Source organism: Epinephelus moara, chromosome 7 (genome assembly GCF_006386435.1).
Source record: "Epinephelus moara isolate mb chromosome 7, YSFRI_EMoa_1.0, whole genome shotgun sequence".
Lineage (NCBI taxonomy): Eukaryota > Metazoa > Chordata > Actinopteri > Perciformes > Serranidae > Epinephelus > Epinephelus moara.
Genome location: NC_065512.1, coordinates 9109961 through 9127678, shown reverse-complemented (window position 1 = coordinate 9127678; position 17718 = coordinate 9109961). Strand labels below are relative to the sequence as shown.

The window sequence follows — 17718 nt, the reverse complement described above, 5'->3', positions numbered from 1 at the left end:
TTTTTTTAATACTATTTAATATGCAGTTTAATAGTAGTTTATAATCAGCATGATGATTTAAAAAGCTGAAGTACTCTTAAATCCACCCCGCTGATTGTAAACTGTTCAGGAGGCAAGCTTATAATCACTCTATATAAGCCCAGTACAGTATTTATGTAAATCTTTTGGTAACCATGGTAACACTTATGTCTATCAGCATGTGTGCATCTGTGCTACTCCCGTACTCTGCCGGTTCATTAGGTCCATATCATTGAAAGTGAGTATTTCTTTACAAGACGCCTCTTTCCATCCTGTCATTTTCATGACATGCAGTCAATTTGCAGTCTAATAATACCAATGGTGCTTATAGTTGGAGGCATTAAAGTGCTGCCTGCTCTGCTGTTTGTCCCCTGAGTTTGGTTTCCCCATGTTGGGTGCTGATGTTTACGCTTCCTGGTTCGTTTGTTGAAAAGCCAGTGTGAAGACGAGCTGGACTTCAGATGTGAAGCACCCTTAATTAAGCAGTATCACACTCGAGCTCGTGATGTCGTACTGTGATATCGTCACGGCTGTGATTCGGTCGTAGGCAAGAGGCCTCGTGCCTACGACCGAATCACAGCCGTGACGATATCACAGTACGACATCACGAGCTCGAGTGTGATACTGCTTAATTAAGGGTGCTTCACATCTGAAGTCCAGCTCGTCTTCACACTGGCTTTTCAACAAACGAACCAGGAAGCGTAAACATCAGCACCCAACATGGGGAAACCAAACTCAGGGGACAAACAGCAGAGCAGGCAGCACTTTAATGCCTCCAACTATAAGCACCATTGGTATTATTAGACTGCAAATTGACTGCATGTCATGAAAATGACAGGATGGAAAGAGGCGTCTTGTAAAGAAATACTCACTTTCAATGATATGGACCTAATGAACCGGCAGAGTACGGGAGTAGCACAGATGCACACATGCTGATAGACATAAGTGTTACCATGGTTACCAAAAGATTTACATAAATACTGTACTGGGCTTATATAGAGTGATTATAAGCTTGCCTCCTGAACAGTTTACAATCAGCGGGGTGGATTTAAGAGTACTTCAGCTTTTTAAATCATCATGCTGATTATAAACTACTATTAAACTGCATATTAAATAGTATTAAAAAAATACTATGGTTAGTCTGTATGCTTTCACACTGCAGTGAAACTACTACCACACCACAGTCAGACTGGAAGTCGATCCACAGCCCCAGGTCGTGCAGTCCACATCAGGGTTCGACTGACAACTTTTACAGCAGCCCAAACAGGGTTTGTTTTACAAAACCAGGAAGGTAAGGTGAGAAAGCACCCTGAGATTCCTCCTGATGTGCTGCAGATTAACCACATGGACATTTACAAAAGATACTGTCTCCCCACAGATATGTTAAAACTCTCAGGGACTGCCCTGAGTGGCCTTAATGATTTCTCCCTGGATCGTAAACTGTCAGATAGCTGTGTTGGTATGGATCGATGCAGCGCGATCTCTCTAAGTGAGTGGACTCTTTACACTGAGCTTTCTGCCAGTCCTCAGTGGAACTCAAAAAGGGTAAAAGGTGACAACGTGTGAATTACAATGATCTTACCTGTCATGTTGCAGTATACCTGTGCGGGCCCCAGGGGACCACTCCCATCTGGATCAATGGAGTAGAAGCCCGAGGAGCTGCCAATCAGCTTGTAGGCCTCACAAGATGACTCGTAGATGGCTGGAAGAAGCAGAGCGGGGACAGGAATCAGTAATTCCTCCAAGAATCAGCCCACGTACCGACAGCTCTCCCCTGCTGAGTCATCTGACTGCAGAATCTATTATTATTTACGAGCTGTTTAGAGGTTATTGTTTCCATACTTAAAAAAGCGCTTGTGTCTGTTCTATCTATATTGGCATTCTTTGCTTTAATACAGATTATGGCACAGCAGCCACCCCTATATGGATACTACAACTAGTGTAGAGATTGTTTCACCTTCTCCATGCACCTTGGAAGTAGATGAGGTCGTGCTGGAAATCCCTCTGCTTATACATACAGTATATGACTACTGAAAGCCTTGAACACAATGTATTCCACTGAGTCAAAATAGGGTCAAACATATTGTAGCTGCTTGTGACTGTATTCGAATGTGTGAAAAAATGGTGTATGGATACAAATATGTGTGTGGAAAAAACTATCTCAACAAATAGATTCAATGCTGAGAAGATTTATAATTTACACGAAGGTTTACAGTTACAAAAAAGGTTTTTGGTTACACATCTATCTGTTTATGGTTTAAAAAAAGTTCACGCAGAACTCAATTACATGCGTGACTATAACTCTTAACTACAAGTACAAAAAATTGTCCTTGCTTCCTCCTATTGCAGCCAATGGGGATGCTCAGATTAACATATCATTATATTATCCAATCACAGAGCAAGGGGAGTGAGCTGTCTTTGCTGTGAGTCTGTGCCTGCAACCAAACATGCTTAGAAAACGGCTAGCGATGCAGGCCCCCAGGAACACCGCTTAGCCTTGCAGACAATAATCCCAGTGGCCACTCGTGGTATTGCAGCAAAAACATCCCCTACGGCCAAAAGCATTTTCCCCACAGGCCACCATTATAAAAGACACAAGTGTAAAACTATGAATCTTTCTATTCTGAATTTTTGATCCATGGAGGTTTCATATTTGTAAAACTTCCCTCAAGCCGAGATAAATGATTTAAATACCTGTGACGTCATCACAATATACAGTCTGAGAGCTGAGCGGTAACTCGTGGGCGGGGCCAGCAGGAGAAACACTACTGCGCATAGTTAGTGGGCCGCGGAAGTAAACCCGGAAGCTAGAGACTTTTTTTGCATATGCGCCAGGTGAGCAACTCCGCTGAAATTAATCGGCGCCATCTTACGGTATCTAGCTATTATTAAAATCTATGTAGCGATGTGGGAGGAAGCAAGCTAAGTTTAGTCAGCCAGTTGTAACTTAGCTACGCTACATGGATCTTGCATTGGTTGCAGGGCTGTAGTCAACATAAGAAAATCTTGGTCGACTAAAGTCGCACATAATCTTCAACTAATCGATTAGTCGTGGGGAAAAAAAAATCTGCAAGTTATTTTTACTTCTGCAGTGGTGTGTCTGTGTCACTCTGCAGTTACACCTCCAAAACACTAGTCGGTGGTGGAGGACTGTGTTAAGTGCTGTAAAGTTTAGTTCAAATCAAACTTTATTTATATAGTTGATTCAAAACACACATTAAACACACATTAAACATGGCTTAATAGAGACAATTTCAAACACAAGTACGCAAATTGGCTTCACTATAAATCACTATAAATTGCTGACAAACACTTGTCTTTATCTGGAGACATTTCCCCCACATATACAACATGCTAACATTACTAGCACAAGTCTATGGCACTTTACATTGTATAAATTAGCCTAGCGTCTAGCAATCTTTTCCTCTTCTCATATGAAGCCAGGGACAACAGCAACATTTAACAAAGGTAACGGCACATAATTTGACTCCATTACAACTCACAAGGTTCACCGACAAGACAACTGTCTTATACTAAACACGTTTTCCAAGCAAATACAACATGCTAACGTTATTAGCGCCAGCCTATGGCATTTTACATGGTATAAATTAGCCTAGCAGCTAGCAGAGATTTCCTCTGCTCATATGAAGCCAGGATAAATCACACACAAGACTTAAAATGCTATTTTAGTGGAGGCTTTATTGTCTTCACTATTTATTGTTTCTTATCTGTGAAATTAAAGTAAATAAAAGCTTTGTTTCCACTGAGGGAAATGGTGTCAGTATACAGAAACAGACAGGAGGTCTGCTTCACCGCGACGCTGAGCGTGAGGGTGGGCGAGTTCAACATTCTGTCCACAACAGGGGTGTTTGGAAAACACCCCCATTTTCACAGGTAACTTAGCCTGTCCCCGCCGCAGGAAATAATGGATTAATCCTGGAAAGCTGTTGATGTAGCACTTTTCTTTTTGCTTTGCCGATTATTCGACTAATGAGAATTTGGTCGTACGAGAGCATAGTGACCAAATAATCAACTAGTCGACCAAATAACACTACAGCCCTAATTGGTTGCCTTGTATTGTTATCTGATAAAGTTATTTGCAAACCGGTGGTGGAAGTCTGGATGAAGCCCGTGCAAACCCCTCAAGGTAGTGTGCAACTGTGACTTTCTTGACATGCAAAATTATCTTATAAATTGACAAATATCACACGCGCAATTCAAGGCACAATTCAAAATTATTTGTCTCTGGCCACTGAGTACTGAACATATCTTTATGGAAATAGGATTTCATGGGTGGCACCAGCAACATTGCCGCCTTATTGCTGTGTGGAGCTCGTTAATTCCAGTATTATAAGTAGCCTACGACGGGTGAAAAAGGTTAAATCAGAGTTGTTTGTCATCATCACATAACCCCGTTTGGCTGCTAAATACTTGAACAAACAAGAGAGCCGTTAGAGTTACGTGTAATTGTTTGCATTTAAAAAAAAAAAAATGTCTCAATTTTAACACACAAGCCGTACAAAAAGGCTTTTAGGATGAGGACCAACTGATGTGTTTGAGGAATTCATCCATATCTCAGATAACGAGTTTGGCTTGAGTTGCTGTAAACTTGCCCAAACTGAATAAAGAGAAGGACAGAGCTGCTAACGTAAGCTCCACACTGTGATACAGCAGCATCCAGGAGCAGCTTCCAAACTGTGGGGAGATACTACACTGTGGATGTGCTGCTGCATTTTATTTTGTATGTAACTCCACAATTAAATCCTTCTTAGCTCTGAAAGTAATGCAGGTTGTTAGCTAATAAGCTATGCTAACGTTTGGAGCTTACAAGAGAGCAGAGAAATACACAGTTTAATCCATTTGTTGCACTTTTACGCTCATGTCATCTGATTTTAGAAGGCTACATAAGACACCAAACTCCACGCAGAGTATCTCTCTTCACTCTTTTTGGTTTCAAATACTCAGGTTTCAGATATAAGTTTGAGCTATAGAAGGTAAATATTGATTTAGTGTGTTTTTGGAGCGAGTTGATGACTGTTTAGTTGGGGAAAAAAACAGGTGGGCCTATTTCTAATTCAGCAGATGCTCTTATCTGTCATGTTCCCTCCGACATGTAAAGAAAACTGTGTTGTGCCTGCATATAAACAAGAAATCAGGATTCTGGGGCAGGGGAATTTCACACGTAGTTTCCAACAGCCGTCTCAACAGCGAATATCAAGGTGATGTTGCAGAGCGTCAAAAGATGACACCCGTAAGAAAAACTCCTACATGTAGAGTCAATCCAAAGTCAGCCATAAGCTATTTAAGGATATAGTAAAAAAACACACATTCTCAGAAATTTGAAAGTGAGAATAACAGCAATGATTGTAAGGTCACGTCATGTTGAAGCGGGACCAGGTTTTGCTTTGCTTCTCAGTTGCACAAATCGAAGAAAGCCGTGAGCAAGACAGGTAAAGATGTGTGTGCTGAATCAAATGACACAGCTCAGTGGACCTAAAATATATGAGGGGGTGCAGAGGGCGTAATAGCAGGTTTGAGACTAGGTGAAGAAATGAAAGTGCGAAGAACTGCTCACAGTTGTGACAGGTTGCTCCGGAGTATCCTGTTCCCGAGCAGTCGCAGGTGAAAGAGCTCCACGTCTGAGAGCAGCGGCCTCCGTGTTCACACAGGTTAGGAAGGCATCTGAGGAAAGAAAAGAAGTTTTTACACAAGTGTTTAATATCAGGGGATGACTTTCATGACTTTCTTGGTTAATGACTTAAATTCTTTTTTCAGCGGATATTAAAAAAGAAACAATATGAATGCTTGTTCTTTCTAACTAGCTTTGGTGAAGCACAAACCTCCCACACAGTGTCTTTTAGACTTGTAATAATCACAACTTTATGAGTTCCAATTAATTTGTGATTATTGCAAGTGTAGACAGGGTAACAGAACCAAACCAAATTTATGACTGATTTTTGGACAAACTATCTTTTTGTTTTCGCTGTTTTTGTTTTGTTTTATGTAGGAATATTATTAGAGTGAGTAATGACACATTTACTGCATTCTGCCAACATGTAAGTGCAAGCATCAAGTAAAAAGACAGTGTTATGTTCAGCGGTAGATTGAAATATTTGTAACATTAAAGAAAATTAAAGGATAGATAAATTAAATTAGATAAAAGTTTGAGGCAGTTGAGACTTCACAAATAAACATTTACGACTATTTCATCACTTTTAAGTGTACAGTATTTATAAACTGTAATTTTAAGACTCTTTAAGGATCTGCAGGCAGGAGTGCTGAAGACAGCGTGTGGGTGTTCTTTGTTCTATCACAGTCGGCTCATGGTCGTCTCCTACACACCTGTTGAACCACAGTCATGGAGAAGTTTTACATTTTGATAACTGGCAGCAGTAGAAGAAGTATTGAGCAGCAATCATTGATGCACTGATGTCGAAGCATCACAAACCACATTTTTTGCTTAGACATTTTTCTAGTGATATCCTCCAATAGTTGAGGTAAATGCTCTCCAGAAAAGAAAATATTTGTATCATCAGCAAACGATACCACTTTCAAAACACTTTGATATTTTGCATATGTCATTAATATAAAGGATAAACAACTTAGGGCCCATCATTGACCCCTGGGGGATGCCACAAGTAAGGTCCAGACACGATGAAGAAAACTCTCCCAACTTCACACACTGTTGTCTTTTATTTAAATACCTTTTAACTCAATTAAGTACTAACCCCCAATGCCATATCATTCCAGTTTATTGATATATATGTCATGTATATAGACCATGTGGGAATTTAATTTGAAAGGACAGACACAGGAAGTGTCCACACTCAGCAGTCAGACAGGAGTCACATTACAAACCAATCACAGCCGACATATCTTTCCCTTCTTCTGTAAATATTCAGTCTGATAAATACAGAAAAGTTGATCATGTTAGTGCTACCCAGAGCTTTACATCTGTCCCACAGACGATAGGCCTACACACTTATAAACAGCTCCTGGAATAAGATCAACTCTGCACTCAGGATGCTAAGCAACCTCAAACGCAACCTGCCGGCGCACTCTTGAAAGCTGGCATAGAAAAGGCACAAGAGTATAGCCCAACGTCCAACCTTGTGTTTAGGCAGTTAAAGACAGAGCATGTGTACGGCCCCTAATTTCCAGGGCTGGTACCTGTGGTTATTCCACAGGCTAGTTAATAACATGTCGGGCAGGAAATCCAAAGTGTGGGATCATTTTGAGAAGGTGAAGGACGAACCCAAGGTGATATGTAAACTCATCTTCATTGGTCGACTACAAACATGACGTATCATCTGAAACATGGAAGTAGCTACATGCCCATTAGCCCACAGCGTCATTAACAGGCGGCTCGCTCAGTGTGTGACGTGCACTTGTAGATAAAATATAGGCCTATATTAATGAAGGTTCATTAGTACGGTTTTGTATTTCTCTGTAATGTAGCACAGTGTTAACAATGTTACTGATACTATTCTTTCTCACACCTTCAACTCAAACCACCAAAATATATCATTTAATAATTACATTAATATCATAAACATGTGGGCGACTAGTCGACTAATGGCCCTAAATGACGACTATTGGTCGACTAGGGAAATTCTTAGTCGGGGGCAGCCCTACTTCCCACCCTAACTAATGTCAAATAAAGGTAGTTAAGTAAAAAGTAAAATACTGGCCTCCAAAATGTGGTGGAATGGAAGTATAAAGCAGCATTAATGGAAATATTCAAGTACAAGTGCCTCAAAATTGTACTCAAGTACAATACTTAAGTAAATGTACTTTGTTACATTCCACCACTGCCAACCAGCTGTTAGAAATTTACTGTACAATGCTATAAAACAGATGAGAGGTAAATAATCACATGTAAAAAGCTGTAACCAGAGAATTAACAAATAGCTTCTAATAATAAACATTCCTGTCAGCTGACTAATCGAATCATTGCTGCAGCTCTAGTTTACTCCTTTTTATCTTCAAAGTTTGCCAATTTTCCAGCACTCTGATACTTTCAGAACAAATATAGCTATTAACAGCAGCAGCAGCAGCACAAAACAATAACAGTTTTTCGACAGCAAAAAAAAAAAAGATCACACAAACCTCTCAGGCATTTGTATTAGGCACCAATAAAGCGACTTCCTTTGTTAGAGTTTGCAAACCTGATCTTTTATTTATCAGGTAAGAAAGACCCCTTCTCACTGTTGTCTTTATTCTTTTGTATGCAATTATGAACACAAGCTTGCAACTCAACCGAAAGACTAATTTGCTGTTTATTCATGTTTCATTAAAAACCCCAAAGAACTGTGAAATAACAGTGTCTCATACTGTGCCCTTGTCTGAATTTGAAAAAGCTGACATGTCGAGGCGTTTCTCTAAAAATAAAAGCATTACTGTCACCTTCAGACTAGAATGCCTGCTAATGGGATTTTACCACGATGAGCGCTTCACAGAAATTTCAAACCGCACTCTTCTGATTAATAGTCCCTTCCTCGAGCCTCCTTCAGTTTCACATAATTGCCAGCCTTTCGAGCGTGCATATATAATTTCATACACTTTCATCTCTCACCTATTAACTGCAGCGGAGCGGGCCAGCCGCAACACGGATAAGGTTGCAGCCATTGGTTTAATTACCATCATGCTATATTCTGTTGTGTTCATGGGTGCCCTCACAGGTCATGGAATTACAGTGGCCAGCACATCTAAGTGCACACTGACCATAAATTGAGTCGCAATGTTTAATTAGACACAGAGGAAAAGGAGATTAACTCCGCTAAAAGTTAATTTTCTCATTGTTAGGGGTCATTGAAAAAGCCACAGCGAGTGAAATCAAAGTTAACATCAATGCAATGAACATTTACAAAGCTGAGAGCGGCACAACAGATTACAGCATGTCCCACAGACATCAACTGCATATCAGAAAGAAAAGCATGGATAACCTCAGCCACTCTGAAGTTTCATTTCAGCTCCACACAAGTTTCTTTGTTGCTGTATATACATACACTGCATAATGCATGGGGTGTTTCATTGGTGGGACATATCTCAAATTTTCTATGCTTGCATCTTTTGTATGAAATACATTATGCAGTGACTGAAAAAAAATACATTGGGTAAACATTTTGTAACGTTTCACATTTCGATTTCAGCTTTTTTTTGCTTCGATGGTAAACTACAGTGGCAACTCTTACAGCTCCATCATCGTTTCTGTATTTTAATGATGAGTGAAATGACTACATGTAATGTGAAAGCTGTCATTTGTAGTGACAAACCCACAGAGAATTGTCAATCACTTCTTCGGCTCTACAGATTTTTAACCTCATTGTTTTGGTTGAGTGACACATTAACTGTTGTGGTTCAGGCTCGCTGTCCTCGTCTGCCTTGTTTCCAGCAGCAGCACACAGCTGTTCCCAGCAGAAAAAGCTCTGATAAAAACCACTTTACGCTACCTGCACAGCACCAAATGATAGAAATAGAAGTTAACACCCAGCTGGTGAGGAAAATTAAGACCCAGAAATGATCCCCAGGAGTTGGTGGAGACCAGACCAGAGCTAAAACATGAGTGAATACTGGATGTTGTGACTGTGGTGGTCTGTGGCTGCTTGATGTGTAATAAAGCAACTGTTTTGCTAACAGGTCTGCCATACACGATGGTAATATGTCTGTTTCTAGTGCTACCTCCTTAAAACTGTCCCCCAAACAATTAAAGCTGGGGTAGGCAGTTTTACTTTGGCATCATTTGGCAACAATCCCATAGTAAATTTGAACATATTGTAATTCAAGTGGACTGAGAGAAAACTAGACCTCTGCACCTCCACTTGGCTCTGTTTGCAGGCTTTAGAAAATCTAGGCTGTGACATGTGACTGTGGCCATTTGCAGGTCATTTTAGAGAGAGGTCATTCCTACTGGCTGTTCTACAAATGCAGATGTGCATGCAGGTCCCTTAAGTGAAAGCCTGATGCAATGGTTGAGAATCCTGCAGAGAAAGTTGCTATTCCAGCACTCGCAACAACTGTTTACACTGCAAAGCAACCCAAAAAAGGAGGACGGACTTATCAATAGTCTAAAAGAAAGTCTGACAGTCAACGAAATAAAACAAGTGTTGGCCCTCTGCTAACTGGAGCCAAAGACTCACAGCTGTGGCTTCAAGTGTGTCCTCCCCCTCACTCCCCGCTGCTACAAACCACCTCGCTGGGAGGAGAGCGGGCAGCAGCACCGGAGACGGAGCCGCAATCAATGGCCACAGCAACTTGGAAACAGCCAGCGCAAACCAGAGTCCTGCACGGGTCCAGTTTTCAAGATCCGCCCCGACCCGACCCGGCGACGTACAAACCCGCACCCGAACCGCAAACCCATGCATCAGGCCAATTAGTACCGCAACCCAGTCCGACCCGTTGAAACACGACCCGCAGCCCGACCCGTAACCCGGATTTAAAGTAATCATTTTGGGTCATATTGGCTGAATATTGAACAGCATATCGCCACAGTTAAGGTGCCAGTGAGTAAACGACCTTAATGAAGCAGCTCTCACAATAAAAACCTGACTTCAGCTCCATCATCAACCCTCTGTGTTCTTCTCCCATACGAGTGTAAAAGCACTCGTTTGTTACGTTTAATGCTTTTAAACTTTTAATCTATGTAAAGGAACTTTACATGTGTAATAATAGACTTACTTTCTGTCTAGAACGACGTTCAGTAGTTACGAGCCGCCACGTGTTTTTAGAATCCATCGAGGAGAGAAGTAATCCATCAGGGAAACACTTCAGAAACATTATAAAGTGATAGTTGTACGTTTTATCCACTTATTTCTCAAATACCTAAATAATTATTTACTGTTTTGGAAGCGGCGCTTGTTAGACGGTGGCAGCCATGTTGATTCTGTCGTCCAATCACAAATTGTGTTATTAGATGGTGAAACGCGTGTAAACAGCTGAACCAATGACCGTTGCGAAATAGCGGAGGAGATCCTCAGAGAGTAAATAATGACCAAGATAGTTATCTGCAGTTTACCGAACTAATGACTGATGTGTTTATCTAAAACCCGCCCACCCAGATCCGAACCCGGGAAAAAATGTTTTTTTTTTTAAAACCACCCGCAAATCAGCTGTTTTTGCGGGTACCCGACCCAGTGCAGGACTCTGGCGCAAACCCCAGCTCCAGGGGACTGGACAGCCCAGACTCCCTACTGGATCAGCAAACTTTCTGTTGCTGCTATTACACAGGCTAGACTGACTGGCCACCAGCCAGCTGAGACACCTAGCTCTGGGAGGTTTGCACTGGTTAAATTTCAGCCACTGCAGCTGCTGACCAAAGGTCCATCTCCTGAGCTGCTGCCTACTCTCCTCCCAACAAAGCAGTCTACAGTGGCGGGGAGTGAGTCAGAGGGATTGTGGGGTGGCTAGCTAGCTAATTCTTGCCTCATTTATGGTCTGATAAACAAAGAGAGAATGGGACATGAGTTGCTGAATGAATGCACTGCAGGCAACTCTACAATAACATGAGGTTAAATGAATCAAAGTATGGGAAACACTAGGCTACTATATGATGTGCATACATATGCCCATGGTGGTCTGGGGGGAGTAGCTTAGGGCATAGAGGGGAGAGCTGCAGGAGGAGAGTGTATTTACAAGATTTTGGCCTTTATTACAAATTTAAACCCCTCCAACTCGGCAACTGTTAATCTGTTTGCTAAAATATGGGACAAAATAATTTCATAGAAGATAATATTTTAGGGATGCGTCTGACAGCTAATTTTTGAGTAATTTTGCTCCCCCTAGTGGCCAGAAGTGATCAAGAATTTTGAGAATTTTTCTTGATGATTAGAACATTTCTAATGCGTTCATAGGAGTTCATTAAGAGCCACGATATATATATGTACATATATACATGTATATGTGTGTGTGTGTGTGTGTGTGTGTGTGCTTCCTTTCACCCACCCAGATGGCCACATCACTTATGCACTCATTCATTAATATATAAAGGAAAGAAGAAGCGACCCTGCGCTGGAACTACTAAAGATGTGTGCATCTCAGGTTGGGAAAAGAAAACATCTCATTCCATCATGTCATTTCCTGCGGTGCATCCCTCTGCCTACTGATACAGCAGACTGTCAGCACTGTTGTGTTTGCATATCTTCTGACAGCGAACAATCTGGACTAGAAAGCAGGTACTTTGACAAAGGAGAGATTCTCCTCAGGGCAAACACAAGGGAAATACTGCAGCTTGCATGTTTGTCTTGCTCTTATACATGTTCCAAGCCACATGCAGACATTCATGGTTCTTATAGGTCTGCCAATCCCCTTCACAGGGCCCACAGCTGTGCAGGGTAATGAGGGATAGGGATAGGGAAGGATGCCACACAGGACAGCAGGGAGCAGCTTGTTAGCATAGTCCTCTGCCAGAGAAGGTGTTGCCGAGTTTCTCTTGCAATTTAATTGGATGATCCTGTCAGCGTGTTTGTCTCTGTAGGACAAGATGTCAGTGACTTTCAGTCAGCTCTGCAGACAACACACTGCTATCTACGAATTAACAATGTGGGCATGAATAAGTCTCTGCTGCCAACTTGGATAATGTTTTACAGATTTTTATGTTTGACATATTTTGCCTGCTGGATGTCAAAGTTTTCTGTAAGATCTCCGTGAGAACTCTTGTCCCATTAAACAAAAGTGTGGATAAGAAATTCAAACTACTTTACCTGTCTCTTATGTTACAGGTGTCAAACTGAAGCTCGTTATAATTTCCCAGCAATCCCTGCTGTACTTGATTGAGATTCATCGGCTGGCTGTTGATGAATATGAGCCGCACACACCCCTGGAAGGCCGGAGTCAGGTACTGACAGCCCATCGCGGGACAGCCTGGATAGAAATGACACATGTTGCAACAGTGTTTGTTAAAGCGGAAGCAGACAACTTTTCAACTTTTCCCCCCTGAGCATTTCCAAGTAGTATTATTATTTGCACTGCTGTCACATAGACAACCCGATCGCTTTCAGTTTTCCTCAGTGCCTAGCAGCTACCAAAAACCAAGCAGCAACCTCTGGGGCTGACAAAAATGAAGCCAATGTGGAAGTGCCAAAAACTGCAGTTCCTCTAATGGCCACTTGAGGCTGGCTCCAGGAGTGAGTCGATCCCCATTGACATGAATGTTAAAATGCCCAACTTTACAGCAGAAATAAACATGTTTACAGCTGAAAAAGGTTTAACTCATTTGTTTAAATGGTATTAAGGCTTAAAGTTATGCATAATTAAGGGCGCGACCTCTGTGATTTACAGGTTGTTGCTGTCTGTTGACAAGTCGCTTACGGAGTGACAACGTTGCTAAGGTAACATAACCATGGCAAGTGTGTTTTCAGTTCATTAAAGTTAATTGTTTGGCTGCCTAAAAAATCTAGTTGGGTGTTTAATTGTTCTAAAAGACCCTCTAAGGGCTTGGATACTCAGTTTTTTTCATTAGCCAAAATTAACATTAACATTAGCATTATCACAGTTAACCATAGCTGTCACTGCATCGTGCCTACCAAGCTAACAGCTAGCATTAGCATTTTTATCTTCACCCTCCAGTCTAAATATGGTCACATCTGGCTCCATTAATCCAAGATGGCGACTGCCAAAAAGCCAAACTCGAGGCTTCAAATCGGGGGTCCACAAACCAATGGGTGATGCCAGACTGGCGACGTCCATTATTTTATACAGTGTATGTCAACAGTACAGGACACACTGCAGTTTGTTATCCATAGTTATTTTGGTTGTTCCACCATCTGCCATTTCTGTTACCTGGAATAGTAACTGCAAAAAACTGACATTGATCCCTCTAATAGCTATTCCTCCAAAAGCATTTTCCCTGTTCCTGATTTAGTTGAGCAATGGTTGATTTATTTCCTTTGTGTTGTAAACTGTGTCTTCATTTTCCTGGGAAATCATACCCGTTGGTAGACAGTGTTGCACTGTCAACACGGGGCTTTAGGGAACCAATCTACACGCAGTTGGTGTCACTATTCTGTAGCCACTAAATTGTGCGATCAACACTTACTTCATAATGATTAGTTAAAAGGGGCCTTATGCAAAATTCTGCTTCTAATTGATGCTATATTAATACGCTGAGTGTCACATGCAGAACGTTCAAAGTAAAGACCGTTTCTATTTCCACTTTCCAACAGAGAGAATTATCACATCTAAACACATGAGAATCCACTCACCTCCAAAGTAAAAGTTGCTTCTTGGTTCCGGTTGTTCCCACAGTTCAATGGTGGAGGATGGCTCGCTATCCACAGTCAAAGTGATCTGTAGATTCCTCGTGTTGAGACTCACAGAGTGCCACAGACCATCATTGACTCTGTGACCTAAAGAAGAACATTTAACATTAAGCTTCACTGAAATGGCAGTTTAATGGTCTGTAGCACAGAGAGAGATATAGTGTCCACTTTCCTGTAGACCTGGAGGCTGCGAAGAATTTCTACCGCTGCATTCTGGTTCATCTGAGTGTGATATAGTCGTAGCGCTACTGTGGTGTTTTCTCAGCAGCCACCAGTGTCTGTGTTATCAGGGCAGCATGCACCAACGGCCACAGGAGAGCATGACAGTTTATCATTAATTCCACCTGTGTTTGGGATTATTTCAAGATACACTTTTAATTTTGTAATAGCTGCCGTTAAATCCCCACAACAATCTCCTCACAACACGGCTTCTCCGCACAGTTGTTTTCACTTCACTGACACAAGAGACAGTCACAGAGCTTCAAGCCTCCTCCATCCCTCTGAGCCTCAAAACAAAACTCTATCCCTCCTCCGCTCTGCCGCTTGTCAACAAAATTCTTACTGCATATTTTATCAGTTAGATGAAGTTTATGTGTAAATGAGAAGGAATAACGTTTGCTTTCTTTGAGTTTGTTAATTATTGTCAACAAATACTGTAGATGCATTACCTGCTGTGGTGAAAAGCATCTAAGTACTGTCCTTATTTCAGAGGAAACAGTTGTAATTTTTACTTCATAGCAGTTATTTGAAAGCTATAGTTAATTACTTCACATATTAGGATGAGCATACAAAATAAAATACAGTGTTACTCAGTAAAATTAAATAGACTAATAGTTTTTATTAAGAAGAGAAAAATGAGGAAGACAAATACATCCCGTTTGTGCAACACAGATCATTTTCATCATCGCTGCTATGTTAATTTTTGCAAATATAGAAGCAAAAACAAAAAAGGAATAACACTCAGCAAAAATAAATCACACAAAAAAATAATTAAATAAATAAACAGGCAACAGATATAAAAAAGGAAACACCACCCAGGCCCAGTCAGCCTATGGAGGAAACTAATTTGGACCGCTACCCAAAGCTCATGACCATAGGTGAGGGTTGGGACGTAGATGTACCGGTAAATCCAGAGCTTTGCTTTCTGGCTGAGCCCCGTCCTCTCCATGATGGTCGGACGCAGTGCCTGCATCACTGCTGAAGCTGCGCCAAGCCACCTATCCATGTCATGCTCCATTTTACCCTTACACGTGAAAAAGACCTAGAAATACTTGAACTCCTTCGCTTGGAGCAGTAACTCTCACCAAACCAGAGGGGGCAATCCACCGTTTTCCGGCAGAGAACCAAGAACTGATACTTGAGGGTGCTGACTCTCATCCTGACCGCTTTCCATATGGCTGCAAACCAGTGCATGCTGGAGGTCACTGTGTGATGATGCCAACAGAGCCACATCATCTGCAAAAAGCTGAGATGCAATTCTGAGGTTCCCCAAACTGGACCCCTTCCTACCCCCGGTTGCTCCTTGAAATTCTGTCGATGAATATCACAAACAGATTCCGTAACAAGGGACAACCCTGGTGGAGCCAACACCCACTGGAAATGTGTTTGACTTTGTGTGGACACAGCTCTTACTTCGGTCATATGGGGACCGGATGGCTTGTAACAACAACCCTGGTGCCCTTAATTCTGCGGTTGTAAGCTTTCTCCGAGTCCATTATTCCCCTTCTGTTAAAATAGCTGAAACTTTATCTCTGTTTTTAAACGACCATTTGCTCAACCCAATATTATCTGGGAGTTACAACTGGGAAAAGTCCAAAGTTCAAAAACTTCAAGTATTTCTTTTCATTTTTATGCCGGCGACACTCAAATCTATTTATCCGTAAATCCTTCAGACCACACCTCAGTAACCTCTCTACAGATTGCCTTGCAGCCATAATGTCCTGGATGCCCAGCAACTTCTTAATGTTAAACAATGACAAAACTGAAGTGTTGCTATTTGGACCTGAAGCACAAGGTTCCAAGGTTTGCGGTGCAGCCATGAAGTCAGAAATCTCGGGAGTAATGTTGATTCAAACTTTTATTTTAACAGCATTTCCAAATCAGCTATCAAAGCAGGCATCTTGTTAAAATTAGACCTTTTCTTTCCTTCAGTGATACACTAACTCTCATTCAAGCTTTTGTCTCCAGTCATCTAGATTACTGTGACTCATTATTCACCAGACTGCCCCAAAAATCAATCAACCGCCTCCAACTACTCCAAAATACCACAGCGAGGATTCTTACAAGAACTAAAAAATATTAACATATTTCCCTATTCTTGCCTCATTGCACTGGTCACCTGTGGTGTTTAGAATTGATTTTAAAATTTTATTGCTTGTTTTCAAATCACTGACTGGCCTTGCCCCTTCATACATCAACGACCTTCTCACACCTTACACCCCTGCTCATACTCAGATCTGCAGACCAGCTGTTGCTCTCTGTCCCCAGGGCACGGCTTGAGACAGAGGGGAGAAGGTCATTTGCTGTAAGGGCTCCACAAGTGTGGCACAACCTCCTATCGGGAATCAGACAAGCCACTTCAGTGTCCTCTTTTAAAAAATGTGTTTTCATACAACGACCATTAATACGCTTTGATTCATTTGCTTATTCTCAAATTTTTATTCATTGTCTCTTATCTTTGTTTCCATTTTTGGCTGCTTTGAATTTATTCCAGTATTTTAATTGCTTTTGTCTGTAAAGCAATTTGTAAACTTGTTTTTGAAAAGTGCTATATAAATAAATTTTATTATTAGCATTATTGAAAATGAAGCTGAAAATCAGTACAAAAAAACTTAAAACGACTTGGTATTTGAACTTTTTTTTACCTTGCAAAATTGCAGAATTATGAGATCAGTCCTCTAGATTTTTTTTTTCATATTTACATATGTGGAAATGAAGTATGAGTCATTTTGATGGGGCCTTTTGTGTGAAGCCCATTGAAGCACAAAGTTGTGTTTTTGCAACATTAAAACAAATTCCTAATATCATATGTATTCTACTTTTATTATTATAAAGGTTTTTTATCGTTAACATCGTTAGAATAAAGAAAAAACCTCTCACCTCTCATCTAAGAGGCTTCTTCAGTCACGGACTGGTGCGGAATCACAGGCTTTAAACTGTGTGTGGGTGTGAACCCTTACAGAGTTGTTAAGGTCACACGTGAGTCATTGACCCACTTGGCCATCTTGTGTGTCGTAAGGGTTAGATGGGTCCAGGTGTGAATGGGTGTTAGATTGTCTGGGGAGGGATCCCAAGACTACATTAGGCCCGTTTCCACTGAAGAAGTTCCTGGTACTATTTGGGGGGCAGGAACTACTACAGGAACGTCCTCTCACTCGGCCCTCTCAACCGCCGTGTCTCCACTGAGAGAGCGGAGTAGGAGGAAGGTTCCTGTAAAGTTACCGGG

At 41.4% G+C, this 17718-nt stretch overlaps 1 protein-coding gene across 1 annotated transcript in view; it reads right to left on the bottom strand.

Moving 5' to 3' along the window:
• LOC126392901 (contactin-associated protein-like 5) overlaps positions 1-17718 on the bottom strand; it is a 179777-nt gene that overhangs the window by 70581 nt on the left and 91478 nt on the right. The window contains exons 9-12 of the mRNA XM_050048626.1: positions 14217-14360; positions 12717-12876; positions 5594-5700; positions 1601-1720 (exon numbers count right to left, since the gene is read on the bottom strand). Coding sequence (XP_049904583.1) covers positions 1601-1720; positions 5594-5700; positions 12717-12876; positions 14217-14360 — 531 coding nt within the window. The remainder of the gene's footprint in view (positions 1-1600; positions 1721-5593; positions 5701-12716; positions 12877-14216; positions 14361-17718) is intronic.